At 45.9% G+C, this 27314-nt stretch overlaps 12 protein-coding genes across 12 annotated transcripts; 5 read left to right on the top strand and 7 right to left on the bottom strand.

Annotated features, from left to right (window-relative positions):
- Positions 1 to 247: 247 nt before the first annotated feature.
- Positions 248 to 747, top strand: V1508DRAFT_397538 (uncharacterized protein; the record flags this gene model as incomplete). Its single annotated transcript, XM_066938157.1, has 3 exons — positions 248 to 265; positions 318 to 411; positions 464 to 747. The coding sequence occupies 3 exons, from the start codon at positions 248 to 250 to the stop codon at positions 745 to 747; spliced, it is 396 nt and encodes a 131-aa protein (XP_066795743.1).
- Positions 748 to 2971: 2224 nt separating this feature from the next.
- V1508DRAFT_129116 (uncharacterized protein) lies at positions 2972 to 3650 on the bottom strand. Its single transcript, XM_066935952.1, has one exon. It carries the CDS (start codon positions 3555 to 3557, stop codon positions 3015 to 3017), a length of 543 nt encoding a protein of 180 aa, XP_066795742.1. The 5' UTR covers positions 3558 to 3650; the 3' UTR covers positions 2972 to 3014.
- A 1530-nt stretch (positions 3651 to 5180) lies between these two features.
- On the bottom strand, positions 5181 to 7006 carry V1508DRAFT_370744 (putative short-chain dehydrogenases/reductase). Its single transcript, XM_066937472.1, has 2 exons — positions 5740 to 7006; positions 5181 to 5687 (listed from the first exon to the last, which is right to left on the bottom strand). The coding sequence occupies exons 1-2, from the start codon at positions 6612 to 6614 to the stop codon at positions 5549 to 5551; spliced, it is 1014 nt and encodes a 337-aa protein (XP_066795741.1). The 5' UTR covers positions 6615 to 7006; the 3' UTR covers positions 5181 to 5548.
- A 380-nt stretch (positions 7007 to 7386) lies between these two features.
- V1508DRAFT_397535 (uncharacterized protein) lies at positions 7387 to 9426 on the top strand (the record flags this gene model as incomplete). The annotated part of the gene is made up of 3 exons (XM_066938156.1): positions 7387 to 7427; positions 7497 to 8216; positions 8280 to 9426. The coding sequence occupies 3 exons, from the start codon at positions 7387 to 7389 to the stop codon at positions 9424 to 9426; spliced, it is 1908 nt and encodes a 635-aa protein (XP_066795740.1).
- Positions 9427 to 12312: 2886 nt separating this feature from the next.
- Positions 12313 to 13712, top strand: V1508DRAFT_370738 (uncharacterized protein). The gene is made up of 2 exons (XM_066937471.1): positions 12313 to 12471; positions 12563 to 13712. The coding sequence occupies exon 2, from the start codon at positions 12585 to 12587 to the stop codon at positions 13623 to 13625; it is 1041 nt and encodes a 346-aa protein (XP_066795739.1). The 5' UTR covers positions 12313 to 12471; positions 12563 to 12584; the 3' UTR covers positions 13626 to 13712.
- A 91-nt stretch (positions 13713 to 13803) lies between these two features.
- On the bottom strand, positions 13804 to 15404 carry V1508DRAFT_417571 (uncharacterized protein). The gene is made up of 2 exons (XM_066940363.1): positions 15178 to 15404; positions 13804 to 15114 (listed from the first exon to the last, which is right to left on the bottom strand). Exons 1-2 carry the CDS (start codon positions 15296 to 15298, stop codon positions 14270 to 14272), a joined length of 966 nt encoding a protein of 321 aa, XP_066795738.1. The 5' UTR covers positions 15299 to 15404; the 3' UTR covers positions 13804 to 14269.
- Positions 15405 to 15759: 355 nt separating this feature from the next.
- On the top strand, positions 15760 to 16497 carry V1508DRAFT_397531 (uncharacterized protein; the record flags this gene model as incomplete). The annotated part of the gene is made up of 2 exons (XM_066938155.1): positions 15760 to 15940; positions 15998 to 16497. The coding sequence occupies 2 exons, from the start codon at positions 15760 to 15762 to the stop codon at positions 16495 to 16497; spliced, it is 681 nt and encodes a 226-aa protein (XP_066795737.1).
- Positions 16498 to 16798: 301 nt separating this feature from the next.
- Positions 16799 to 17877, bottom strand: V1508DRAFT_447524 (uncharacterized protein; the record flags this gene model as incomplete). The annotated part of the gene is made up of 4 exons (XM_066942449.1): positions 16799 to 17435; positions 17506 to 17762; positions 17788 to 17804; positions 17843 to 17877. The coding sequence occupies 4 exons, from the start codon at positions 17875 to 17877 to the stop codon at positions 16971 to 16973; spliced, it is 774 nt and encodes a 257-aa protein (XP_066795736.1). The 3' UTR covers positions 16799 to 16970.
- A 366-nt stretch (positions 17878 to 18243) lies between these two features.
- Positions 18244 to 20076, bottom strand: V1508DRAFT_417563 (major facilitator superfamily domain-containing protein). The gene is given in 7 exon segments (XM_066940362.1): positions 18244 to 18553; positions 18579 to 18638; positions 18695 to 18735; positions 18777 to 18964; positions 19031 to 19261; positions 19281 to 19475; positions 19511 to 20076. 7 exon segments carry the CDS (start codon positions 19592 to 19594, stop codon positions 18312 to 18314), a joined length of 1041 nt encoding a protein of 346 aa, XP_066795735.1. The 5' UTR covers positions 19595 to 20076; the 3' UTR covers positions 18244 to 18311.
- Positions 20077 to 21339: 1263 nt separating this feature from the next.
- Positions 21340 to 22399, bottom strand: V1508DRAFT_439484 (uncharacterized protein). The gene is made up of 3 exons (XM_066942220.1): positions 21987 to 22399; positions 21830 to 21914; positions 21340 to 21772 (listed from the first exon to the last, which is right to left on the bottom strand). Exons 1-3 carry the CDS (start codon positions 22143 to 22145, stop codon positions 21375 to 21377), a joined length of 642 nt encoding a protein of 213 aa, XP_066795734.1. The 5' UTR covers positions 22146 to 22399; the 3' UTR covers positions 21340 to 21374.
- Positions 22400 to 23298: 899 nt separating this feature from the next.
- V1508DRAFT_329965 (uncharacterized protein) lies at positions 23299 to 23565 on the top strand (the record flags this gene model as incomplete). The annotated part of the gene is made up of 1 exon (XM_066936636.1): positions 23299 to 23565. A coding segment is annotated over one exon (267 nt), but the record flags the coding sequence as incomplete, so codon positions are not given.
- Positions 23566 to 25222: 1657 nt separating this feature from the next.
- On the bottom strand, positions 25223 to 26695 carry V1508DRAFT_404362 (uncharacterized protein; the record flags this gene model as incomplete). The annotated part of the gene is made up of 3 exons (XM_066938621.1): positions 25223 to 25978; positions 26034 to 26156; positions 26180 to 26695. The coding sequence occupies 3 exons, from the start codon at positions 26693 to 26695 to the stop codon at positions 25223 to 25225; spliced, it is 1395 nt and encodes a 464-aa protein (XP_066795732.1).
- Positions 26696 to 27314: the final 619 nt, after the last annotated feature.

Here is a 27314-nt window from a genome sequence, read left to right as displayed (position 1 = left end):
TTTTGTCGGTAGGTGCACCCTTTCGCAGGGTTGTCGTTGTGAGGGGCTCACACCGAAAGCACCTCGAAATTGGGAAGGCGTTGCTGGACGATTTCGAGAATCGAAACTTCTGATGAAGGTGTTGGAAAATTGGACGAGGCCAATTTTCTACGCTCGTCCAATTTTCTACGATATGCTGGTTCCTATGATGGCAAAGGGTTGAACTCCCACACCATTTGAAGGAGGCGCGACTGCTAGGAGGAAGCCAATGAGCTTGAAGAAATTGGTTGGTAATGACTCCTCTGTTGACGGCGTACAACCGGCTAATGTTTAATTAGTTAATACAGCGCGATGGCTGGATTTCGCTTGTGGGAAAGATGATGGACGAGGGAGCTCCGCCTGAAGTTTCGCCACTTGGCCCTGGTTATGGAGGTGTAACGATCAAGCCGCACATGTTGTCCCTTTAGTTCTAACGGACATTCAGTCTTACGAACAATGCTTTCTAGGTTTGTTGGCCAAGATATGGAGGGCTTATTAACTGGCGAAAACATCAATGATCCGTCGAATGCACTGTTATTAGATGCATTGAGTCATACCGCTTTTGGCTTATTTAAATTTAGTCTGGAATGCCAAGATGACCGGTATTTCTTCAAAAGGTTTGCACCAGATCGTAAAGTGCCTACAGAAGTTCTTCGCCATCACGAAAATGAAGAGATGATTTTTGGCCAGGCATCTCGATCGGTTGCACGTCCTTTACCTCTGCTTTGAAATCTCCACCATGCTATTGCCCGTGTTCTATGGGCGAGTGAGGCAGCGGAAAATATTGCTAAAGCTCTTGCGGATGAAGATGAGCTTAAAGATGGAAGGCGATTATTGGAATCGAGTGAGTACCTCATATCTTCAGAGAGAGTTGTGAGCTTTGCCTGTGCTCGATGGGTTAGCTATCGATGGACGCGATGATACAGAGGCCTTTATACTGAAAAAGGTAGTTAAGCTGGTACACGGTCGTTACGTTAGAATAGGATGACCAGGAATTTATAGGCATATAATCGGGTTCAGTAAAACCTGATTGCGGACGGCTGAATGAAACAACAACGACTCTATTGTGTACTAATGTATACTTCGTATCTGCTATCGCGATGTATCTGTCGGTAGCCTTCAACAGCTTGTAGAAACTTTCTGCTTGGAGCATTTATCACGTGATCCGCAACCGCGGAAACGGTACGACGAATACGCGGGCATTGCCCGCATAATAAGCCGCATCAGCACCTGGCGGGCGGAATTAGCTGGGGCGGGAATTTGTGAGAGAGAATAGTGCATAGCTGGAATGACAAATCAATCTGCTGTAAGTGAGGCGGGTGGAATCATTGCGGCTTTTTAACGTAACCAACATCTGTCGCCGCACTCGGCGTACCTTTATGAGCACACGCTGTCAGTGACCTTTGGACATTAGGGACCGAAATAAACTACCAAGACATCACGATGGGCAATACAGCCTGTGAGGTCTTTATCGCGCTGCAAAACCAAAATTACAACAAATAAACCAAGAATTGGTGCAGAATGGATAAAGACACACAATCTTGTGTATGACACAGTATGACAAAACTAAGAAGCTGCTGCAGGGTTGTAAGCTGATGCAGAAGGGCGAATAGGATATCTGTGTGCCCTCTGGCGCTTGACTATACGAAATACTCTCGAAAAGCGGATGCGGATACATGTCACTCCAAAAAATTTGGCTGATATCGGTATCCGCAACAGCCCCTGAGCTCCTGTCAGCAATGCCTATGCACACTGTCTAACACGTTCCATGCACCACCGTCATAGATAGTTTGGGAGCCCAACCATGGATGCGGCGTGTGGTCTGTACTGCATTCGACCTATGTTCCAGGCAGAATTATTACAATAGTAGACCCGGAACCCGAGAGTGACATGCTTAACGCCGTCTTAGTGTGGACAAACGATATTCCCTGCCTGAGGGACAAATTTTGCTGTCCTCAACGACAGGGAGACGGCCGAGAAGTACGGGAATGACGAGCACCAGATCTCGAAGCTGCTCGAAATATTTGTTGTGTGCACCGATATCCTTCATAGCAAACATAAATTCCTTTTGTCAGGGAACGTTTCTCCAATTTGGGGAGGCATAGTTGATGCTGTTCTGCAAAGGTGTTAGTGCAAAGATGTTGGGAAGCGTTTTGAACAAAATGAACGGATGCTGTACTGCAAATAGTGTTTGAAAGTGTTAAGACGCGTCGAGAACAAACGGATATGTTAAAGGTTAGGATAAGGATAGACAAGATTAGGCTAAAAAAGAGGGTGCAGATTAGAGTTAAATGAGGGTGCAGATTAAGTTAAATGAGAGTGCAGATTAGAGTTAAATCCTGGTGCAGATTAGAGTTTAATGAGGGTCCTGATGTAAATTTATACCGGAGACCCACATAGACAAGATAGAGGAAATTAACTCAAGTCCGACAGTAGAGTTCTGACACGTTCGAACTTGCCCATAATTTAATTTTAGAGTTTAGGAGGGTAAATTTGCCCGAGGATTACTTGGCGTACAAACTTGGGGCGAGTCCGTTGGCAATTTCAAAAAGTTTCAATGGCATTTTAGACATTTGCCCTAAATTTATTATCGAATTTACTGACAGGCTCCCTCGCACGCTTCCCAAATGGGAGGGGATAGTTAAACGAAGACATAATAGTCCTTTTTTAAAGATGACGAAACGAGTTTATGAAAGATTTCTGCAGGTTCGAAGGTGCAAGAGTCCTGTTGATTTAGTGTATTTTCTAGAGAATTTGTTTCAAGACCTATTTAACATTTCAAGAAGTTCCCCAAACACCCTCCATACAAAACCCACCGCCAGGTCCCGGTTATCATTGATCATTAAATTTCATACGTTCAGTCCAGACATCAGGTCTGGTTTTCGATTTCCAGTGGTATACGGCGATTGATTGAGGTAGGATGTATCATAATTCATCAAAAGAATGACATGTTTTCAAAATCAAGAGTCACGTCTGAATGTGAATGTAATGAGCGACTACTCGGCAGATGAGGGACCCAAGTTCAGAGTCATCTGGACGCTTTCCGGGCATCCGTGGGTGGCGTGATCATCGGTCGGGAACAAATAAGCATCAGCACAGGCAGTATCGCCAGGCTTGCATATTGCGGAAGGGCAGTTGCCGTTATCATTTGAAGTGACAGCAAAGCCGGCGGCGGTGAATTCCGATCCACTGCCCATGTTGATGCAGGAGAGATCCCAGTAGATTTTTGGGGACACGAGAGTGTATTCATACTGCAACACATCGGACTGATCAGGAGTAGTAGACATCTTGATTGAAATACCGCCGGAATTCGGATTCGTCTTCCATGATTCACTGTATTTATTCCCACCTGAACTGAGTGTCACCATGGTGGCGTCGGCAGAGTCGCCGACCGACCAGAGATAAATGTCCTTGCCCATGTTGTTGATGATTTCAACACCTCCGCCGGTAGAGTCGGTGTCGCGGCGCTCAAGCGGGGTTGGAAGGGCAGCAGCCATGGTGCTGACTAAGCCGAGAAGACCGAAAGCCTTGAACATCATTTTTGCTATTTCAAATGAATGTGGTATTGTCTTAGATCAAATGCAGAAGTCTCTGTTTCAAAGAGAGTGATGGATGTCTTTAAAGAACGACGGAAAGAACGACTGTAAACAAAACAAGACTTTTCAAAAGAGTGACTGATGGTTGAATCAAAGAAAAGAGACAAGCAAGAAGGATGAAAACCATCCTTTATATACTTTCGTGGGCCCCCTCTTTTTTCACTTGTCCATTTTTTTCCACCCCGTCAACTGAATAATTTTCCATCCTGTTGGCCGGCAAAGGTACCCGATACGCCACGGGAAAGAAGACGAAGCCGACCGCCAGGCAAATATTAATCTCATTGGTCACGTTCCTGGTACCTTGTTGTTGCAGTGACAACTGCATACGCCCAATGCAAATAGTAGGTGTGCATGCATGTTAAGGTTAGACAATCTATTCCAGATAATTTGCCACTTGCTACGGCAGGCCAACGGGCCGTCACCTAGCAGGGTACGTGCGTGTTAATGATAGACAAGTGTCAGAGGCACAATAACTATCATTAGTAGGGTCAGTTGTATACGACTTAGGGACATCTTAAACGCAACTTCGTCCTAGGGCAACGGCCTCGGGCGATGATCAAGATCTATTATCTGACATTATCTGACAGAGTTGTCTTTACGGGTTGATGATGAGCGATTAGGCGCTTACACCTACTCCGCATCCAAGCCGCAGTTTATGTGCAAATTATTCGGGACGCAAATAAAAGATGATTCTTCGCGTGAAGGACCACTCTCAGGACATGAGTCACCTTCCGAGAACGTGTGGGCCAAGAAGCCGAACGTTGTCGAAGTTTCCATGACTGAAGGACAACCTCAAGGTGGCGTTTTTGCGTTTAAGGTTGCTGCATGTCCGGCGCCACAGCCGCGTTTGGAACTTCTGGACGATACGAACCCTGAACTCTAATCACCCCTGATCCGCCCCTGGTCCCACGTGAAGGGACATCTTAAACGGCCGACAAAATTCGGGTGTCTAGCACAGCGAAAATCCAATTTTTGCATATCCATAGAAAACAGATTTTGATTTTGAGTTTTGTTTGCAGAAATGGCCCTAACCACCGATAGATTCTTGAGCAGATTCTATGCTGTATATAATTCGCCTCAGCAAGGTACGTGAAATGCAGGAACACACGAAAATAATTCCGAATCCGAACGCACAAATGTAATGCATACTTTTATAGGTGGCGAATTCAAACCAAAAAGTGGCTATGGGAGTAAATACAGCTCCAATCCAATATGAAAGGAGCTGGAGAACCATCATTTCTAGCCATGCACTTATCATGTATTGGGACAGACCTACTCATTATTCGAGTTTTTTCTGTTGGAAGTGTCCATATCTAATCGTGAATGGAAAACACGTCTGTCGTCCAGACATTCCCAATCAAATAGACCATTAGGCACGAACGCACTAGCGAAAACATGTAGCTAGAGGTCTAAACGGAGGGCTGGCTTCTCTAATAACGGCCAAAAGAATAACCCATTCTGTACTTTTGTAGTTGTGGAAGGAAGATAGTTTTTATTAAGTTTGGATTTATTGTTTGTAAATAAGCGTCTTAACAAAAACTGCTTTGGTAAAGAAATGCTTGATCCCGTCTTTTCATGGTAGTGATAATATGTGATTGGCTTAGCTGGGCGCGTAACGCAGCAATTACCGGTTCGATATCTGCTATGGTTGCCATGATATAACGGCCCCAAGGCAGAGTTAACGCGTTCGACAACACGCGGTGGGGACGTGCACGTGTGACTTCCTCAATGAATAATCTACAGTAAGGCTTTGGCAATGGGGCCAGTAAAGAGTTTCTCAGAGTGTACTGGTCAAGGCGATTTCGAGAATGACTGTACCAGAGCCGGGGACCACCATTATCACATTCAGTGCAGAGGCCACAATTCTTATGAATCCGAGTTGAGACTTTATGCCTAAAAAAAAAAAAAATACACATCACAAAACACACTTTCTATCACAAAGCCCTCCGCTCAGACAGACTCGCAATCACATCCTTGACTCGAGGAATCTTCTCTTCAAGAACATCGACAGCCTCAGTCCACATTGCCTTTTGCAAGATCTTGCCTTCATCACTCGTAATATACTCGCCAGGTCTATTGTATTTGTCAGCGTAACTCCATTCTCTCTTCTTGGAGGTTAACTCACCGCCTATAATTTCCATCTGCAGACCACCACCGTCCGTGTGAATCCTCCCCTAAAGTAGATGCGCCAACAAGCACGCGAGCACCATTTTCCGCAGGTCTCATGAGCAGAAAAGATCCGATGCCCTTAGCAATAGCCCATAGAGCGGTGTCGAACTCTCTTGCAACGTCACTCCGGCATGCACCAGGACACGCATCATTAACAATCACCGTTGGCTCGCCATTGGCATCGAGACAGCGATATGCTAGCTCTCTTGTAATCCACATCATGAACAACTTGGAGGCCACATGCTGCTGATACGGTCCCACGCCAAGGTCACTGTTGTATTTGTGGAGAAGCTGATCTTTGTCTTGAGGTTTCAGCTGCGCGTCGATGTGCCCTGTCGATGTGACCACAACTAGATGTGCCGGTGAATCTGCACTTCGGGACGCTTGCAGCTTTGGGGTGAGGAGGATCGCTAAGAGCGCAGTCCCGAGAGTATTGACTTGAAGATTGTTCTCCCATCCCTTCTCAGACAGCTTGAAAGTGCGACTAATGATACCTGCGTTAAGAACAGCGACATCGACCTTTTTCAAGCTCTCAACTCGCTTGGCGAATGCATCGATGCCTTCGAAGCTGGCCATATCCAATTGCCATACTTGGACAACGCCTGCCCGCCCTGTCGCCTTTTCAATTTGCGCTTTTGCTATTTCGCCCTTCTGCAGACTCCTGACACCCAGAATGACGGTTGACGCGGCGAGTTGGACATATTTGAGGGCGGTTGCATAACCCACGCCGGTATTTGACCCTGTCACGATGATGGTCTTGCCTTCGAAAGTCGTCGTGATTTGCTTGGGCGGGAAAAACTTGCCCCTGAGAATAAATACGGGACCGGGCATTCTGGAAGAACCGTGGAATAGATCTTTTTTAAGGAGTCCGATAAAGGAAAGAGTATGATATGATGATTATGATGGAAGTCTCTGTTCAAGGTTGATGGATTTTGTGATTGGCTGCTCCATGGCAGCGATCGAAGCCTATATATATAGCCATAGGGGGATCGGTCGGCAGCGGATACTTAATAGTGATTCTCCGAGGATTCTGTTAAGAGAGCGTCTTGCTATATCGTGCTGCTAAAGGAGAGTATCGCGAGGCACGGAAAACCCGACATGCCCGATGTCTTAGCACTAGGCTTAAAATAGTTTAAGCCCTTGAATTCCGGTGACGTAAGCGGGCTGATCATTTCGGGTCGGAATGGCCGCTGCCGTCCCGTATCTTCCGACTGACATCAAACATCAGCTGGTCCATATGTTTGTACGAAATCCCAGGTCACCACGATGGACGTACCGGAACTATCATCAATGATAAATCTGCGGGTAAGGAGGCGAGCGTGCCTCAGCTGTACCAGCGCCAAGGTCAAGTGCACTTCTGCTTCGTTGGGCGCAGAATCATGCAGAAGATGTGAAAGATTGGGCAAAGAATGCATCTATGCAGAGCCTTCTTCTGGGGCAAGAACAAATCGGAGAGAAGCCTCGTGAGTGTCACAATCCCATCTGCTGTCTGCATGGTCTTGTAGGATTAGAGGTCTATGAGAGCGCTTTGGAATAGCGTGCACATAAGAAGCTACTTGAGTGCGTGATGACATGCCTCAATTCAATCACTGACCTCGACCTAATGACCGAAGTGAAGTCACTTATTGAAGTAGACTGGACTCGGTGATTGAGAACACCGTTCCATATACACTAGGTATTTCATCGGCATAGAACAAGCTAATTCGTCCTCAGATCTGCCAAGAGACTCGAGGAGAAGGTGGAGCTGTTGTCCACGCAAGTGGCTACTTTAACACAACATATCCATTCAACCTCATTTCAAGGACCCCGAAGTAATCGCCCTACCACTGAGAGTCTTTATTCCAGCATTTCATCCTCACACGACCGAATAAGTGGAAGTCACTTTGCGTGTTCCGGATCCCTGCCCAGGTCCAGAGACGTTCATAATGATGGCTTGACCAACGTTGTTCTACACGACCTAGGGGGGCTGGCAGCTGCGGATCGTCGACTGGAGACTTTCCGACGAGGTTTCATCAACTACTTCCCATTTGTGGTTGTGCCTCCCACAGTCAGCGTGGAAGCTCTTCGATACGACAGTCCATTCCTTTTCTTGTGTATTATGGCCGTCACTTCTTTTGAGGATCCCATACTACAGCGCAGACTAGGACAAGAGATCAAGAAGCAAATTTGTGATCGCTTAGTGATGGGTCATGAAGTTAGTATGGATCTTTTACAAGGTCTTTTGGTATTCGTGGCTTGGTATCAATACTTCTGTCTGCCTGGGAAGCATCAATACTTCCTCATGTTACAGCTTTGTGTTAACATGTGCCATGAGTTGAGACTAGACTTGAATGAGAAGGGAAAGAGAGGTCTAGAGGAGGCTCAAACTCAGGGTAAAGTGCGAAATCCGGCAGAGATGAGAGCTCTTCTTGGAACATATTGTTTATCATCTATGTAAGCTCTACCTGCACAGTGGCAATTTTTCTGGACGTCGAGCTGACTGTCAACTCTAATAAGGTTATCAATGGTGTTGAGAAAACGGACGATTATGCACTACACATCGTATATGGAGGATTGCTGCACATATCTCTCACAACGGAGGGATGTTCCCAGCGATCAATTGATCGCGCCATTTGTGGAAATCCAGGTCCTTCAGCGGAAGATTAGTGACGCTTTCTGCCACCACGATATATCTACCTGCGACATAAGAGGGGAGCGCGCACTCCACATCACCGTTGATTCTTTCTCTCGTGAAATTGATGGACTTAAGAAGGGCATTGGCTCAACAAACAGAAATGCTATTCTGGTCCAACAACTTCACTTCCTGGAAGTCTGGATTCGTGAAGTTGCGCTCTATAACGAGCTTTGGCAAAGCACTTTCGTGCCTGCCCGACTCACTCAACCAGAGACTGACAACTCAATTCAGTTCTCAATGCAGCGGACTAATATGCTGTGGCAGCTCGTCGCAGCAACTGTCTCATTTCATGATTGGTGTCTGTCAGTTGACAATGCCGAGCTACTTCATTTTCCATTCTCTTGGTGGGTAGAACATTCTTACGTCCTTATCGTTCAAGTCAGGACTGTTTTCCTCGACTGTGGGGCTGGTATCACAGGAAAAGAACAGTTAAATCTACGGGAACATGACCAAGCAGAATCGCTAGAAGCTGACTTCAGAAGAGCTGCTGAAAAGGAAGTCATGATACCTCATATGCTGGATGTGTATATGGGGAAATTGGCCACAGTGACCACGCAGCTTGTTGATGATGACGGCAACAGGGACATGGTATATAATTATGGGGTTTTGCTCAAAAGCATACAATCTGGGTATGAAAGCCGAATTGGGGCTGAGAATAGACCCGCGCCGGGGCAATTTGAAACGCAGCAAAAGCAACCATCCCTTTCACAGCTGTCGCATCCGGAAGTCAGAAGTACGGACATACAAGGATCGATGCCGCCAGCAGTCAGCACAAATCATGTGGAGCTAGAAATAGGTGACCTGCACAGTTCTTCTACAAGTCAACTGGACTTGCAATTTGATTTGGCCGAACCTGGACAACTGGACTCGCAATCTGATTTGGCCGAACCTGGATTTGACGACTTCGTGTGGGACACGATGATGAATGATTTCTCATTCCTCACGCCCCAAAATGGACCATCTCTTTGATGTCTCACCGAGGGTAGCTCACAAGCTTGGAATTATCATCAAAGCTGTATCGATAGACTGCTTTTGAGCTACTCGAGGGTTAACACCTGCAAACGGTCATGTCCCGGATGTCAATGTAGTCCTACAGTTGATACATGCGACACTCCACAGTCATGTGAGGCTGGGGGATGCGAAGTGGCCATCAGCTGTGGAGTACCGACTTGCTAGGGCGGATTCGCTAGGTGCGCGTGTATTGTCTGAGCAAATACGCTCGGCCAATCTTGTACCATGTCAGTTTGCTGACTGTGATGGAAAAGTGGTTTACTCGAGCAGCTACGTGGGTATTTGTGAAGGAGGAAGTTAAGCAGAGTGCGCCTTTGAATCAAATGCTTCTGCTCCCAGATTTGGTGGTACAATCAAGTCCTGCGATTCCAATGGCTGCGAAGGAACACAAGTTGGGGCAGGAAGCGCTTTTGGGACACGTCAAGCAGGATCTGAATTTGGTTGCGAATGCCTTTCCTAGTTATGGACAACGATTTCATTAGAGCCTCCGGAGGCTATGGAGTAACCTAGGGTGGGAGACATGATCGAAAGCCCCCGACACATCGAGCAGGAGGAGGCTTGCGACTTGGCCCCCTAGCGTCGTATTGGCACTATAGTGATTGTGGCCAATATCGGTGGAATAAGGGCAGGTATGAAAGCCGCAGATTGACCCTCAGAGCCACGAGAGTAGCACTCTATGTACCGCATGCCTTCCGCACATAACCACGAACATTCTGAACCCGAATACTGCTTAATGTTTTCGGTCGGAATCCGTTGCTGCAGCGAACGGAAAGAATAGTCGCATTCAGCCCTGGCGGCTCTTTTGGCTCAACCCAGACTCGCTCTATAAAATTGCTCTCGCACTGAAACTTCGGATATAACGAGAGCAGTTGCCCAGATCCCACTACGACTTCTTCACGGCTAGATTCTGGGCTCGGAAGTCTGGCTAATTCGCAAGGACACGAACAGCACAGCACATGTTCTCCGTATTTGATTCATTCCCGCAAGACTTGCGCAGCCCCTCCTCCCACAGGTCCCTCTTCAGCAAAATGCCCTTTTTCGTGCTCTCTTCGTTTCATCGATGTGGTTCTCGCCATAGACCATCGATTGAACGACGACATCACCACCGGGGTCCACAAACCAGCTATCTCGTGTGGATTCCGGTTTCATGTCGCCGCCGTTAAGTCTGTGTGCCAGCAGCCCATCTGCGGGCATGACTTGATGATTCGACAATTGGTCAAATAGGAAGAGACCGATACAGTTGGGACGTTGCTCTTCAAACAATGGGATAGTTTTCTGTAGCTGACAAACCATGTTCTCAGACTTCCACTAGCGCTCGCGATTCTTTCATGAAGCATGATCTTGTGAGCCTCATCGTCTCCAAACCGGATCGGACCATGACAAGCACAGACAAAGTCAGAGACCATTAGACCTTGACCTTGACCCTTCTTCTTGAGAACTGTCTCACTATCCTCAATCCACTGATAATTCGCGTCGTCGTTCGAATTAAACCAGCACTCATCGCGAGTCACGAGGTCGATTTCCTTCTCCCCATCGGCAAGAGTCGGCAGATGCTCTTTCCCGTCCTGATCATATTGGCACATTTTCGAGCGCCACTCCATCATAAGTTTTGACCACGCTGCCTATATTTGCGTTTCTGCGCACGCTTGGAATCTCCGCCATATATGCGTGACAAATGAGCTCCTGCTCCTTTTCAAAATACTTCAGCGAGGATAATGCATTACTTAAATGAATTGTGCTACGGGGCAGTAACTGCGTCGTCGAAACTGACGCAATTGAAATCGTCGGTGAAGATATCATCATCATCCGCTGCTTTCTGATATCGCATCGCAAAGATATTCGCCCCGGCGATTTGCCTCTTCGATTTTGCTGGCATTGCAACTGTCGCTGAGAGAAGACTGTAAATGGCGCTCTGTGAATAACAATTTAATCACAATTGCTGCCTTCGACGATAGCTCCAAACTAACTTAAACTTCGCGTGCACTATGGCATAATTGCGTAGTATTCATTTGTATGCATCACGTGACAGGTGCACAAATTTGATACTGGATTATTTTGTAAAACTCCTTACCGATTGTACCAAAATAATGCGATGTCGCCGCAGTCACGTGATAGAGTCACATGACTTGGGCGATAATATCTGCCAGAAAGTTTCCTGGTGATATTGTGTCTAGCCCTACAAACTGGTTTTGTATTGCTGGCGTACTCATCAAGATAGGTGGAAAGGGTGTTTAGTGTGCGGAGAGACTTGCTCGGTGTTCGGAGTAAGTCCATGTTATCTTCATATTCTAGTGGGTTTGGTAGGCGACATTATAGCCTTAAACTTTGGTGGCGCACACCTTTCCGACTAATATATGCGTAGGTCAGCCCCCTGCATTTTGCGGTACGCATTTAAGGCGAGGGCAAAGCCTTACATATTATCGAGCCACACCTTTTCGTCCTGAAAACTCTAAATGACGGCCTAGGTATTTTTATGGTGAATCACAAACACTTTGAGACCAATGCAAGCTTAGTTATCCTGTTATGCCGCTCGCTAGTATGATCGTGAGCGATATGTTAATTCTAGGACATTACCAGACAAGATATACAACAACAGATTGCAGTTGGCTCTCGAGAAATGCCCTAACTTTTGCTAATTGTGACAAACGTTTCACTGATAAAAAGTTGTGGGCTACAAGCTAGCCAGTCCTCGTACGAATCCTTTTATGGCTTAAACGTAATCGACGAGGGATGCCATGGAGCAAAGGAGGTAATCACAATGTACAGATCAATTTAGGATGCGGCCACAACTTGTGTGGCTGTGCAGGTACGAAGTTGTTCGCGGCGACTAATTCTACGCATAGAAAACAAAACCTACGCTTATCTAAAGAGCAATAAACGACCATCGGCTTTAATTCTTCCTAATTAAAATCAAATTGACTAAGTAGTAGTGAACTAGTCTTTTTCATTGGGCTAGTCCGTGTTTCCTCTGCCTTTCCTGTGTGGCTGATGAGATTTATATAGGTAGGTAGTTGGACCGCCGTCTGTCTCATTTATCCTGCTTTTATTTGTTTTGGCCACTTGTCCAATCCCATAGCGCCCTAACAATTAATAGATCATCAATTAATATTTTCGCAATGTCAGTTTCCTCCCAATATGCAAACTTGGGTAAATCAGGCTTAAAGATTTCCAAAGTCATCGTTGGCTGTATGTCCTTCGGCGACAAAAGATGGTTCGACTGGGTTATTGAAGACGAAGAAAAAGTATTTGCTGTATTGAAGAAATGTTACGACTCTGGTATTCGTACCTTTGACACAGCAAATGCTTATTCCAATGGTAGATCCGAGATTCTTTTAGGAAAATTCCTTAAGAAGTACGATATCAAGAGAGATAGAGTCGTCATTATGTCCAAAGTGTTCTTCCCCATCGATGAAGACATCCCCAATTTCAATGTCATGACGCACGGTAACTACCCTGAAGGTGACTACATTAACACCAAGGGTTTATCAAGAAAGCACATCTTGGATTCAGCTAAGGCCTCAGTTGAGCGATTGGGCACATACATGGATGTCTTTCAAATCCACAGATTCGACAAATCTACTCCAATTGAAGAGACAATGGAGGCCTTGCACGATACTGTGAAGTTAGGTTATACTAGATATATTGGCGCTTCGACTATGAAAGCTTATCAATTCGTCATGATGCAGGAAGTTGCCAACAGAAACGGATGGACCAAGTTCATCTCCATGCAGAATTACTACAATTTGATCAATCGTGAAGAGGAACGAGAGATGATAGCTTACTGCAAGGAAACTGGTGTTGGTTTGATCCCCTGGAGCCCTAATGCCAGAGGTTTTCTGACAAGACCTCTGGATGTCAAATCGACAGATAGTACAAGACAGGCCACTGATGGTACTTTTCAAAGAGTCGTTTTGGATACTTTGACTGAAGGAGATAAGGAAATTAACAAGCGTGTTGAGAAAATAGCAAAGGATAAAGGTGTTTGTATGGCTTCTGTTGCCACCGCTTGGGTATTGTCTAAGGGTTGTTATCCAATCGTTGGTTTTAGTAGACCAGAAAGAGTAGATGATGCTATTGTTGCCATGAATTTGGAACTAACTGAGGAGGACATTAAGTATATGGAAGAACCATACATTAGCAAAGAACCTGTGAAATGAAGATGAAGAAGGTGCGATTTGAAAGTGTTTAGTGCTTCTCGCAATTTGTAATAAAAATGATACTAAATTCTTATTGGTTCAGTAGCTATATTTCAAGGGTCATCTTATTCCAAAAAAGGTAATTGCTGCCACAAGGCAAGGCTTTGAATAGTGGACACTCACTGGGTAACTACGCTATCGACAAGAAACAATAGTATGGTCTTATACTTAAATGGTAGAATTTCTTTTGAGCTGACAATGGAGACAAACTCTCTGTTATATACTCGTGACCAGATTGGGTGTGATGAATGCGCCATGTTTCAGGAGTACGCCCGTGACGGTCATCTAGGCCCTTGGAAATGACGTACGGAATTATATTTTTCCCTTGTATAACCTAATCGTCATTTAAAGAACATATTGCAAGAAGAAACACCAAAGACAAAAGGGCCAGAATATTTCCCACATGACAGACATCTGGCTAATTGCTGCCATCGGCAAAACATTATCAGAGGACATATGGTAATGTCCATTAAAAAGGGCCCACACGGGTGCAACATACGATCAGCTCCCAGTATCCGGTTTACTAACGAGTAGCTGGCGTCGAGGTGGATCACATAGGAAATATGGCAAAGACGAAGATTTTATTATCAACCGCAATAAAATAACTACACGGACTCAAAGAGTAGTGGCTCTTCCCCGCGCTGATCCCGCCAGTAGTTCGTCGATACCACTATCTCCTGGCAATCCCTAACGATCCAGCCCCACTTTTTCACAAAAGCTTCTGTCACTTCCCAGCCATAGGGATCCCATGGCTCGCCCCAGACGATAAGGCCCGCCATGCCAGCCATACCAGCCGACGCCTCGGGGACTTGCAGGATATCAAGGCAGAGTTCCTCGTCGTCGAACGAGTCGCCTGCGCTCAGAAGATTATCCCGCATCTTGGGTATGGGGAAGAAATCTAGCCAAGGATGATGGGAAATCGTTCTTTGAAGCACAGTTGGGCGAAGGCTCAATGGAAGAGAAATGTCACTGCACCCCTTACGTCCTGGATTCATCGTACTGAACGGAGACTGAGCTTCGTCGTCTTTCATTAATTCCGTTGGCACACCAAGAGTGATGATATTGCTCATCATGGCTCGAAAAACGTTGAAGTGGACAAGCGTAAGCAGATGATCTGCGGTTGGAGAGCTGGGAAAATAGCTCGCCCTTGCCAATTCTTCAAAATAGTTCTTTAATTCCTCCATTTCTGCAAAACTCAAGCTATGAAAATCGACACGCAGATGTCTAAGGTTGTGGATCCCGAGGGTCATAGTCGGAGTGACAGAGGAGACCACATCTGTCATTTGACAGGTTTGGTTCGTTGGATCTAGTGAGGATCTGAGTCGGTGGGAACGGGTTGGGCCGCCATGAAGATTGCTACAAACGCCCCATGCATCTAACTCAGCAGAACAATTCACCAGCGCACAAACAGCGTTATAATTCCCGACCGACCGGTCTGCCTTGCGTCTTCCTGCACGACATTAGCTTACATTTTCAGAACAGCCACAATGAGCAGCGCGGCGGGAACACTAACTGTAAGCTCTCTGATTTAAACGGTTCTGCAGCTTTCTTCGCTCTGCAGGACTAGATATACCCGTCCAATTATCCTCTAGTGCAAATACTTCAATTAGTGGGGCCCAACCATTCGATGACATTGGTGCGTTAGTGTTGGCCGTATACCCACACAGTAATTCTGCGTTCGAGAATATGGGAGCGACAAGGATTATTTCCTGAACTTCATCCGCAGGGTTTGGGAAACTGATAGCTTTTAAAGCTTGATCAACGTTCAGATGAAATTATCATCAGTGATTTGGTCGTTAACCTAACCCTTTTTTTAAGTTAATCATCTGCACATTTTAGGTAAGGATTATTAGGGGCTTTCATCCAATCGCGAAATCGGCGTTTTTAAAGTTTTAGCAGAATTACCCTAACTATTTACACAAACCCCTCAGTATTGACTATTTTTCTTTGAAACCCTTTTTTCAATCCCCTTCGCTTTTTTTTGTGTTCTTTTCCCTTTCTTCGCCCTAACCCACCCTGCATCGTTTTGCCGACGCGTGCCGACGCGTGCCGACGCGTTATTTTCTTAACCATATATCCGTCACTAGCTATCATCATGAATCCCAATTACAATTTCTCTGATTTGATGAACGATATGAGCGACAGCGATCCCGTCCCTCTGAAAGTTATCGTTAATAATGCGGTTTCAGATGCAACTACGGAGGAAACTCGAGCAGCGACTGGCGCTACACCTCCAGATCCGGAAGCTTTTGTGAAGTTGTCTCGGAACCTCGCATGTCGGTCTCTGCTGTGATGCAGACACCTACGCCGTCTACAAAGACGTCAACTTTCAGCAAAGAAGAGAAGTGCCAAGCGACCTTTGAGAAAAAATTCGAAACGGCCTACAGTCGACATGGATCAGGTTCCTCATGGTGGCGACGACGATGACGAACCCGAAGAAGAAAATGGCGATGATGATGGTGACGCGGGGAGGTCAGGGTACCGAGTCATGTGGTATGAGAATAACTCGCAGCTTCTCTGCAAGTTTCTCGCGATAATATCCGAGACTTCGCGCTTCCGCAGAGCCCTCTTCGCGCAAAATGGAGATGCCTCTGTAGGACTTAAAAAGGAGGATATCTTTCAGGAACTTGTCCCGCTTCTTCTCGCTGGAATGCCCGTCTATGAGCCACATATTCTCGATCGACGCGGTGTTCTGCATTACGAGTCAGTCTTTAGGGGCAAGATCCGCCGGTTGGAGGATCTGAAAAACAAAATAGACGGCAAACGTGCACAAACCGGGTCCGGCGTGGAAGACGCCAATTGTGCTAATCGGGAAGGTGAGTATAGAATGTGATCGAATGTCTTGGCTGCTTTTCATGAGATCGCAAGCGTGCTCTGCCGCGGCACGATTGCCAGCTTTTAAACCGGCAAGAATGTCTGTGGTTATGAGATTGAGCACATGGGCGAGACATCTTACGTAGCTATCGATGCCCTGAACTCGCAGTCGTTTTGCAAGTATAGCTTCGACATCAGGGATTCGTTATTGGCAGCATTATCTGCCCTCACGTTAGAACATTTGCTTCGATATGAAGCTCAGTTAAAGTCTTATGCAACACTTCCGCCATATTCCCCAGTATGAGGTCCATATTTCGGTGAAATCCAGAACTTGCTGGCGGTACTGAAACTCCGGCGTCAGCCAATGTCCGATTACTCCCAATATCGCCTTGGAGTTTTTGGCTAGTCCAAATGTCCAAAGATAGTGCAATTGTCTCGCAAGTTTGTTCCAGAGTGTCAATCAACTGAGCTCGACGCAGGTTAAACTCCAGGTCAATCTGCGAGCATTGTTATACGGGATGTGATCGGGAGCGAGACACCTGGCAAGTCTCTGAATATTTGTTGGAACGCTTGTGACTCGATTGACATAAATGCCATATGGTCTGTCACTGTCCAACGTACTAAATTCTGTTCTAATGTTTTTGCAATGTTTTGTTCTGATTGTTTCTTGAATATTGTGGCAATGGACTGCTGCTTCCTCGTGTGTTGGTGGTCTCCATGGTCATTATTATCGTTGCTGGGTTCCAGGCGATGCTCATTAATGTGCAATCTCATATTTGTTGTTGACGATGCTCTAGCGGAATCCGTGGCTTTCCAGCTACACAATCTGCACTGAATCTCGTTGTCCAGTAGAGGTCCCTTTTTACCACGCATTGGGCACCACAACTTTCCGGGAATGGAAGAAACATTGTAGTACGACCAGAGCAGAGTGTTCTGACGCTGGGCAGAACATGGAGTCTAAAGATATTTCCGATTGTCCATCAAGAGATCCCGCCTCATTCTGAGGACAATATTTAGCATGATCTACATCTTGAGACAATTGACTTGCTGAATCATCGGGTGCTATCGATTCACTACTATCAAGTGGTGAAGGGAATCGGCCACTCTTCACCATTCTGTCTTCCGGGGCAGCTTCATCATCACTACCGTCATTAATCAGGCGATAATCAAGTGGTCGTGCGCGCTTAGGGCGTTTGAGCGAGCCAACAGAAAAGTCGTCGACCCCGCTGTCGGATAGAATTTCGCTTTCGCTATCGGCCATGCTGTCGAGATTTATGTTGAAAGCTTTTCCGAAGATAAAGTAAAATACAGGTTTGAGAAGAGAAACTGGGTAAGGGTCGTTAAGGGTTAGGGGTCTCTGAAACCCTTGCGAATATACGAATATAATTCGCATTCGCATTCGCAGCCGACGTTTTATTCGCCGCGAATAAAAGTTTATGAATTGCGGATGCGAATGCGAATAGAAAGAATTGTATTCATGTGTAGCCCTATATAGTACAAATTTATCAACTCTTCACAGTGGGAATATAATTAACTGGAAATTTCTTGGTTTTGGCTCTGCCTGTAATTGTACCAAACCACTGACAATGTCCTGCCAAGACAGTGGCACCATATCTAAAATAGTTTTCGATATCTGCGCTAAGCAAAACGCCGCATGCGGCTCGCAACGGGTGCAGTAAGCCGCACACAAAGGTAGGGTAGCCAGCAATGGTTCTTGGTTGGGAACCCTTGCGGACAAGCAGGAGAGAATGACGCTAGAAGTTAATTTCAATCTGGGGAGTGAATTGAATAACTGAATGATAAAGCAAAACATAATTCTCAACAGAATTTTCTCTAGTCAGACGAACTGCCGATCTCTACCGGGATTTTTTTATCCATGGTCATTCCTTCTACTGGCAGGCTTTCAATTGATTCCTTCTTTTTCTTCGCGTCCCACATAGTCATCGCTTTGATCCACACCAAGAAAATTAGCTGGAGACTGCCTGTGACAGCTGTCCAAATGTAACCTCGCTTAAACCGCGGCGCCTGGGCGGCGGGGAAAACGACAATATTTGTGCCGGTCTTGATTGCAATGCCTAGACAGTTCATACAGGAAAGCACGCTCTTCTAGGTCCCCGATGGTGAGGATACTAGCCCAAGTCATCAACAGTGACTGGAGAACTAGATAATGGATTAGTTTTAGTGCGCTTATAATTAGCATATGAAGTACCGTTTACCTAGAATAGAACCTCCCATAAACCAGGCAAAGAATTTGGCACTCAGTGAGACATTCCAAGCAGCCAGAATTTAATACAATACATAGCAGTAGCAGAGAACGCTGGCACGAAAGGGTTACGAGTCTTGTCGGTATACCATGACGCAACGAGTGTGGTGACCACACTGATCGCATTAGTGACGGTAGGCAAATTGGTAATCTGAGCAATCGAGAATTCCTTGTTATAGTATTTCAGATACAGAGACATGGACGTGGACAACCTTTGCTCGCTCTGGTCCAAGAATGCCCAAGAAGCGAGAAACAGATATCATTTCCATCCGGATAAACCCCTCTTGACAACGGCAAACGAGAGTATCTTCTTAACTGGCGCGACGCCTGCACCAATTCGCTGTCTACTCATTTCTATTTCGTCTTTAGTGAGTAACAAACTTCGGCTGGTGGCAGGAGTGTCGGGAATAGCAAGAAATCCGTATATGGCAATCGGGAAAGTGATGATGGAACAAATGATGAAGAGCCATCTCCATTCTGCAAGTCCGTTGACACCGTTCAGACCTTCGTAAGCTGCAGTCTGCAAATATCCAGAGAACATCGAGTAGAGGACTAGATACCGCATACAAGCCTAATCGACGGGAAATTTCTGGCTTTCTGTACCAAAAACCAATAATAAAAATGGATCCGGTGTAGGAAATGGAACCAAAGAATCCGACTAAAAATCTGTAGGCGTACAAGGTATTAAGGTCTTTCGCAAACGCACTCAACAGAGTGAAGATTCCCCATATGAGCTCGCACGTGGGCATTAAAAGACTGGGCCTGACACGAGAATCAACATAGTTCCAGGGATCATGAAAACGCAGTAAGGGATCTGATCGGAGGCGCAGAGTCTGAGAGTCCCGGCAATCATTCTGAATACAGAAATCTCTTATCATATTCTTATCTTGGCCGCGCCAGCACAACCTAATAGTACTCAACTCAGAAATTTGACATCAATACCGGATCGCCATCCGGAGCATTCGCCGGCAGATAACAACGGCGTTAAAACCCTAACAGAAACAATGGCTAATCTTCAACCACTCAGAGGATATAACATAGTTCCCCAGTTGAGTATTTGGCAGCAGCCATGGGAACTATTACGACTACTAATGACTTACAACTCTCCACGGTCATACTATCCGAAAATCTGCGCGTATGAACTGACCTATGCGGCTACTCGCATGGGCCTAGTCAAAGCCGCTTCCCGAGACTAAATGTTTGGATTCGTATTATTTTCCACTTAAAAATTAAATAGAAAATAAGTGAGGTAATTCAAACGCGACGTCACTTATTTCTAAAAAAAATAAGTAAAAAATAATTAGGTCTGAGCTACTTATTTCTACTTGATTTTCCCTACCTCTACAACCTACTTTCAACCCACTTCCACCCGGCTTTCAACCTTCATTTTCCTCACCTTTACAACTTACTTTCAACCCAATTCCGAAGCCCTCAAATGGATAGCGACAGCGACAGAGAGATCATCCGTGATGCAGCAGTACTCTCTGCTCTATGGCAGTAACAGCGCGCCCTAAAACGACTCGTCCCTACTCCAATCTGCACGGTGGTCAAGAATATGTCGACAACCTCCTTCACTGTGCGAACAAAAGACGTATATACCGTGTCCTTCGTATGACACTACCAACGTTCTATGCTTTGCGGGACTGGCGCCTGGAGCATACCCAACTCCGTAGCTCTAGAAGCTCGTCATCTTCCTTTGGATCATAACGAGGGCGCGTCAAATAGAGTTGTGCAGGAGAAGTTCTTTCAGTCTGGGGAGACTGTTAGTCGGTGCTTTCACGAAGTACTAGACGCTCTCCTTCAGTTGCATAGGGAGACTGTCCGGCTACCTGACAAATCGACTCCCCTAGCATCTCGAATTGCAGACGATCCAAAGTACGCAATACATTTCGCAGACTGTCTTGGAGCACTTGACGGGACCCATATTCCTGTTTCTGTGCCAACCGTTGATCAAATACGGTATCGGAATAGGAAAGGAGAACTATCGCAGAACGTCCTTGCCGTGTGTAACTTCGATATGGAGTTCACCTATATTCTTGCAGGGTGGGAAGGATCAGCCCATGACGGCTACGTTCGTCGCGATGCTCAATACAGACATGGTTTCCAGACACCGAAGGGCAAGTACTGGCTTGGAGACGCTGGATACTTAAACACAGAGACGGTATTGACGCCATATCTGTCTGTCAGATATCATCTCAAAGAGCACTATAAGGCGCAGCGGAAATCACAGAATGCAAAGGAGTTGTTCAACTTGAGGCATCGTTACGAAATGTTATCGAGCGTATATTCAGAGCCTTGAAGAAGAAATACAAGGTGTTATATGGCTCCGAATACTCGATCGATACACAGGTTCGAATTGTTCTTGTCCTCACAGCTCTACACAACTTTATTCGACTTCACGATGGTGAGGGTGCCGATGAATTGCTCGAATATGACTGCGAGAGAGATGGAAGGAAAATATCCAGCCTGTAATTCCGACCACTTCTAATATCGAAAGCTCTTCAAAAGCAATGGACTAGTTCAGGGATCAATTAGCAGACAGAATGTGGAATGACTACCAGCGGTATTTACGGAGTCATCACGGAATTGGAGGTAATATATAATAAGAAAAGTCGTTCGTAAAGTCCAGCTATCTAATTACATTCGGTCTGATACGGCGGAAATACCTCTGTACCAATGGCTACCTCGAGCCGGCGATCTCGCTTCTCATCTGCTTTGAGCCTCGTAAATATACGCGCTTTGCTTTCAGACTCGAGGACATTAATTGCTTTAACAAAAGCATCCGCATCCAGCCTAGTCTCATAGTCTCTATACAAGATATCAATTGCTGTTTCCTGGACCATCTTTGACTGAGATTGAGAGGAATGACCCCGCGTCTCGGCCAGGGCGGGGTCAGTATTTGGAGTGGCGGGGCTATTTGAATATACTGATAGTGCCCTTTGTCCCGTAGCTTGGGCACCATGGAGTATCTCTCGGAGCATGTCTCGGAAGTGTAGAACATTATTCTTATGCCATCTGATATTCTTTAGGTCTATATTGTTAGTAAACTATCTACAATTCGCGTTAGATGCCAACCTTGGCTACACACCCTTATCAGCCTTGAATAATTCTTCTTCTTCATCCCATCCAAACCCCGATGTTCCTGCCCAAATCTTCCAGTTATTCCACGTTTCCTTGAACCACGTCCATTATTTTCGGCAAGAGGAATCTTCCACCACACTATCACCCTTGTAGACTCTTCTCACAGCTTCAACAGCCTGAGTCCACGCGTCTGCCTTGAACCCTCCTCCATCAGTTTGCTTGCCGAGTCGGAAATGCTCATATAGTTTTTCCAGAAGTGCCTCATGCATCTCATCGGTCCACTTCAGTCGACCAATGTCGTTATGGTTGTCCTCGTTTGGCATAGCTTTTATTGGGCCGATAAATCGAGCTCTGGGTTGGTTCGTGTGGTAAGTATATATAAGACAAAATGGACGATGTGGACTATAGAATAGGGGCCGAGAATTTGTATTTCTATTGAGGTGCAGAGGTATAAACGCGTCGACGCGTTCAAAAACCAATCAGCGGCTGAAGTAAATATAGTGTGAACCTGTGGCACGTGTCACGTGAGTTTGTTCCTTCCGCCGCCGTTTTTTTGTCGCGGGAACCTAACCCAGAGAATTTCACGTGACAAATAATTGAAAAATAAGGGGGTTTTCAGCGTACAATAAGTAGGGAATAAGTGAGAATTAAGTGACGGTAATCCAAACACAGCCTAAACTGTTAAAGTTTTGGTCCGCCTCAACCCTTGTCCGCTATCTCAAATTTGGTGTGCCGATATAGGTTGTGAACAGTTCCTTGAGTCGTAGCTGACGTTTATGGATTGGATCGTCACTATGAAGCTGTGTTCGAGCGGGATCACCTCTCATTATGGATTTACTAAACTCACTGGCGCCAATGAGATGCAAGAATTTTTGGAGAATTATGTTAAACGCTACTCATCATCTCTTACAAGCGCAAGTGTAAGAGGCCACAGCCCGTTCACAGTTTCACGTTCATGTTGCGCACACGAATCCCCTGCACGAAGTCCACAACATCCTGTGGTATCCAGTCCAGTATCCCGATCAGAAGTTGCTGGGATTGAAACCGGTGCGTTTGGTGTGACAACAAATGTCCCTGCGAAGTTTCTGCATTCTCCTATCCGTCTACATTCTGAAAGGATTTCCACAGCGTCACCACCCCTCTAAAGCCCAAATTTGCCATGGGTTGTCAGAGTTTAAATTTCATATGACTGCGTCACACGGCGAACGCAACGAAACCATAAAATTCAAAGGCGTTATAGCCGTGCGGCTCACAAACAATCGGCACTGCACACGCCAGGCGCACCTTGCACTGAAAAGTGCAGGACAAAGTTACGTTAACCTTGTATTATTGGCACTAAGGTAATTATATGGTTGCTCTGTCCACTTTCAAGTGAGCAATGGTCAGTTGCGTGGTAAGGTTTACAGCACAGAGCCCTTTACCGTGGCCGACCTAGCCAGCACAACAGAAATATACGGTCCGTTGAGGACACTTAATTTTCGTCTTTCTCATGGACAGCCATTCAAGAAATCAGGTTTTTCTCGATGGATTACCAATAGAGTCAGCGAGACAGACTTAGGAATCAACTCTTGTCAGAACGGATTACTTATGCTGTCCTCTGTTCATCAGCCTTTTGATAGCTTTCTATTCTCCATCAATCCAGATGACAATTATAGGATAGTTAGTTTCGATGATGACTCTCGCGAAGTGGATGGGAGGATACTTGACGCGACTTGTCGCGTTCCAAAAGATGAGAAAAGCGTAAGAGATCAGCTGCTTCTGAAAGATAGACATTAGGGATGTAGTGGAAACATTCGGGATCATGGTTGTCACTGGATTTCTGAACCCGTCTCACACTTAGAGACAGTGGTCTGAGATGGTAGCTAATCAATAAACTTGCGAGGGGTTGCTAGGAATCAGAGTGTTCGTTCGAACGCAAAGTACAAAATAATACAGGTCTTCAAATACACGTATGTCACTGAGCCTAGGCTCCGCGTTCATAGGTCCCACGAACGTAAGCATGTGTGTATGCCACTCGTTTAGCGACGTCACAGACTATTAGTGTGCAATGTTCACAGTAAAGCGTAGGTCTAGAGGTTCTACTTTTACAGAAGGATCATAATACAAACTTTCCTTACATCTAGATATCTCTGTCAACATATGTCTACATTAATGACAACACGTCGACCCACATTATCTTCATCAACTGTAGTTCTGGACAGCAAGTAACTGTGTATTTTAGAATGTTAGCAATGAGGACTCGACCGGGTTCCAGCGTGTTTTTTGTCGGAGCCTCTACAACCATAATGACGTAATAGTCAGGGGGTTCGTCCTGACATTATCCTCTTTGAGTGACGGACTGGTACTATGTTAACTGGTCTTGTCTCAAAATTGTGGAAGAGGCTGGCTGATGCGGCTTTGTCTATAACAAGGTGCCACCAATGGACATTTATATTTCAATACGCATGTTTGTAATCAACTCCGTACGCAAATCCTTTCCCTCTTAAGTTCCCGGGTACGTAATTTTAGCAGAAGATGTCCCGAATTGAAATACAAAATACTGCCCAAGATATGACCATCAACAGGCAGAAGTGACAATTCTGAGACAATCTTAAAATGCGGTGGATATTTATTTAGGGCGGATAATTTGACGGACAGAATCCGCCATATCCGCCATCCGTCAACAGCCCTAGGTTTTGGTCCATGGTTAGAGTAGTGGGCTTACAGCAACCATTCCTCTGGAACTAAAGTATAGGTTACGAATTTCGTACCCAAGTTTACCGCCGTGTGAACAAATATTATTTCGTGTCAGTGCCTTGACCTTCGAGTTATCGCTGATGTATTTTATGTCGCGTTGGTTATTCTTTACTGATTTCCAAGTAGCCTGATATTACAAAGTAAATACAACCGCACTCTTTATTATAAATGTTAGCATGTTCTTATAATATGCACCATAAAGTTCCTCTCAGGCTGTTACCAAATGTCATAAATTTCCGCTTGTCCTTATGACCGTCTAAGACATTATTTGTAGCATGCGAAAAAGTTCCCAATCCACATATTTACCCACACGAAGACTCTAATCAGGTTGGCTCGGATTTAACCGATCCGCCGACGACAATGTGTGCTTATGAGTTTGCTCGGGTGTCTCCGTGGCGATGGAGCATAATGTACAAGGCTGGGATTGAGCGAAGCCTCAGGGAATTAGAATTCTCATTATCGGCGCAGCAGCCAGCTGTCGTAGGAAGAATCAAAAGCAGTCTAGATAAAGTAAAGAATACTATCCAGCATAATGTACAAGGCTGGGATTGATGCGACGCATCAGGGAATTAGAATGCCAACAACCTATCTTCGCAATCTTATCAGCGCAGCAGCCAGCTGTCGTAGGAAGAATTAAAAAACAGTCTAGATAAAGTAAAGAATACTATTCGCACAACACAATGCAATCTAACACATCGCGCATCGGCACGTGCAGCACCGGCGCGTCACAGTCGTTCACGCCGATGTTGATCATCACGGTGTCGTCTATCCACCCGTGGTAGTACAAGTCCGCTAGTTTGTTCTGCGGCTGCCACCTGCCCTCTGTGCTGGAAGAGTTGTAATCGTATTCAGCATCGTTGGCTTGGATGGCTGGATGGCCGGTGTTGGTCCCCCCCAGCCGGGCGTTAAACGACTTATCCCAAACCATGGACACAGTATAGAGCATCGTCTGCTCATCCAGTCCGGCAAACATCAGGTTATTCGTGCGTGCGATAACCTCGAAAGGCGCAGTCACGTTCATGATGATGGCATACCGTCTGTAGAATAACTCGTAAAAGTTTTTGTACTTTATGTGAATGAGCGACACGAGCACACTGTTGTGAATCGTAGGCACGCATGGAAATTCACACATTGTCACCCGGAGAGAATTGGTAGCTTGGTGGTAGTCGTTTGCCTCGTCTTTCGAATTCGAGAAGTCTTTGAGTGTGTATTTCATGCATCCTGGGAGTTCTTGTGCCCCTGCCGGTAGAATAATTGATCCGTTGACACCCTTGGAGACGGACCGCGGCATAATATGGTGGTGGACATATTCCTCGTTATTTTCGTCATACAGCAAAACCCAGTTCTTTTCGATCTCTTGTATGTCTTCTCGAGGTAACGTAAGATTTGAATACCGCACCGGTACATTCGTTAAGTGCATCTTTTCGCTCAATTCCGGGATCACCGTGCGTAGATCGACCGTTCGTGCCGACTACCATTAATGGCTCGCCCAACGGCGAGAAAAAAACACGAGGATCACTGTGACCTTGTATCGGCTCAAGAAACTTGTGTATCTTGCACAAGCCAGCAGGCGATGTCCTTTCGGGGAGTAATATTCCCTGTGCACTCGCTGTCTCGACACATGCAGAATTCGCCGACGAATTACTGGCGTTTCACCCCAGTCCATGTCGCAGTAAACTATTTCGTGGTGGGTGGCGACATTCTTTGGCGACTGTCGTGCAAAACCGATGTATGGACACTTCGAACCGACCGGGTAGGGTAGTAAATTCGGGTTATACCGTGGATTATCTGCCCATCCGAATTTCATTCGTGCGACAGTGCCTTCTGGCCCGTTAATTGACACGAGAAAATTGGCTCCATCGTCAAACGGTCTCATAGAGGGTCGGTTGCAGTACCGCAGTAATTCCAAGGACCGATCATGCGCTGCTAATCTGGCCGCATAGCCAGCGAAGTCAACCTCCTCGGAAAGGAGCGGCTTGATGTGATTTGCTAACGGCTTGATAAAGTCGAGTTTTGCAATGCCTCGAGAGCTGGCCTGGATGGAGACAGCTACGATGACGATGGTGATGACCGCTACGGCTGTGACGATACTGAACAGGCGCTTGTAGTTCCTGAGAGAGACAGCGTATCCCACCATCACCGTCGGCTGTTAGCAACACAGCAGGGCAGAGCAGGGTGGAGCCGAACAGGGCATAATAGAGTAGAGTCGTATTTTAGATTCGTATGCGGGACTGGATTGCGTACGCGCAACAGTGTTCACAAGATAGGCCTGCCAACTTTTGCATCGGCGTTAGGCTGTTCAACTCTGTACAAACTCCGAGGCGGCCAAAGGGAGCAGATCACATGGGCCTCAGACCATAAACACATCATCAGCTAACTGCATCTGCGAATAATTGTACTGCAAACTCGTAGGCCATAATATTTGAAACTTTGGTGTACTGGCCATTGGCTAGAGATTTCTAAGCGTTAGTCGACGTTAGGGATCGGCACGGATAAGAATCTTCGTTATGCATATCCGTATCCATATGGAGGCAACATGTAGTTATCCGTATCAGTATCCATATTCAGAAGAAATGGGCTTATCCGTATCCGTATCCGTCATATCTTCATGTAGGAATGACAAAAATATGAATGAAAGATATTAGAACCATCACTAATGCGAGATATACCGTTCAACTGGGCTAACGCCTTCTTGAGCTTATGAGTCAATAAGAGAGATCGTTAAGATCGATCCAGCGATCAATACATATGAACCT

The sequence above is a fragment of the Lipomyces doorenjongii genome, assembly GCF_038497915.1.
Source record: "Lipomyces doorenjongii strain NRRL Y-27504 unplaced genomic scaffold V1508scaffold_25, whole genome shotgun sequence".
NCBI lineage: Eukaryota > Fungi > Ascomycota > Lipomycetes > Lipomycetales > Lipomycetaceae > Lipomyces > Lipomyces doorenjongii.
This window is presented reverse-complemented; position numbering and strand designations above follow the sequence as displayed.

Coding starts and splice junctions, on each gene's coding strand:
- V1508DRAFT_417563 (XM_066940362.1), bottom strand. CDS start 19,594: ATGATTGCCGGGACTCTCAGACTCTGCGCCTCCGATCAGATCCCTTAC. Junction 18,736..18,776: donor GCGTTCTCTGCTACTGCTAT/GTATTGTATTAA, acceptor TGTCTCACTGAG/TGCCAAATTCTTTGCCTGGT. Junction 18,554..18,578: donor CATCGGGGACCTAGAAGAGC/GTGCTTTCCTGT, acceptor TGAACTGTCTAG/GCATTGCAATCAAGACCGGC.
- V1508DRAFT_370744 (XM_066937472.1), bottom strand. CDS start 6,614: ATGCCCGGTCCCGTATTTATTCTCAGGGGCAAGTTTTTCCCGCCCAAG. Junction 5,688..5,739: donor GCAGATGGAAATTATAGGCG/GTGAGTTAACCT, acceptor CAAATACAATAG/ACCTGGCGAGTATATTACGA.
- V1508DRAFT_370738 (XM_066937471.1), top strand. CDS start 12,585: ATGTCAGTTTCCTCCCAATATGCAAACTTGGGTAAATCAGGCTTAAAG.
- V1508DRAFT_439484 (XM_066942220.1), bottom strand. CDS start 22,145: ATGCCAAACGAGGACAACCATAACGACATTGGTCGACTGAAGTGGACC. Junction 21,915..21,986: donor GGACTCAGGCTGTTGAAGCT/GTGAGAAGAGTC, acceptor ACGTGGTTCAAG/GAAACGTGGAATAACTGGAA. Junction 21,773..21,829: donor ATTATTCAAGGCTGATAAGG/GTGTGTAGCCAA, acceptor CTAACAATATAG/ACCTAAAGAATATCAGATGG.
- V1508DRAFT_129116 (XM_066935952.1), bottom strand. CDS start 3,557: ATGATGTTCAAGGCTTTCGGTCTTCTCGGCTTAGTCAGCACCATGGCT.
- V1508DRAFT_417571 (XM_066940363.1), bottom strand. CDS start 15,298: ATGTCATCGAATGGTTGGGCCCCACTAATTGAAGTATTTGCACTAGAG. Junction 15,115..15,177: donor TTTAAATCAGAGAGCTTACA/GTTAGTGTTCCC, acceptor AATGTCGTGCAG/GAAGACGCAAGGCAGACCGG.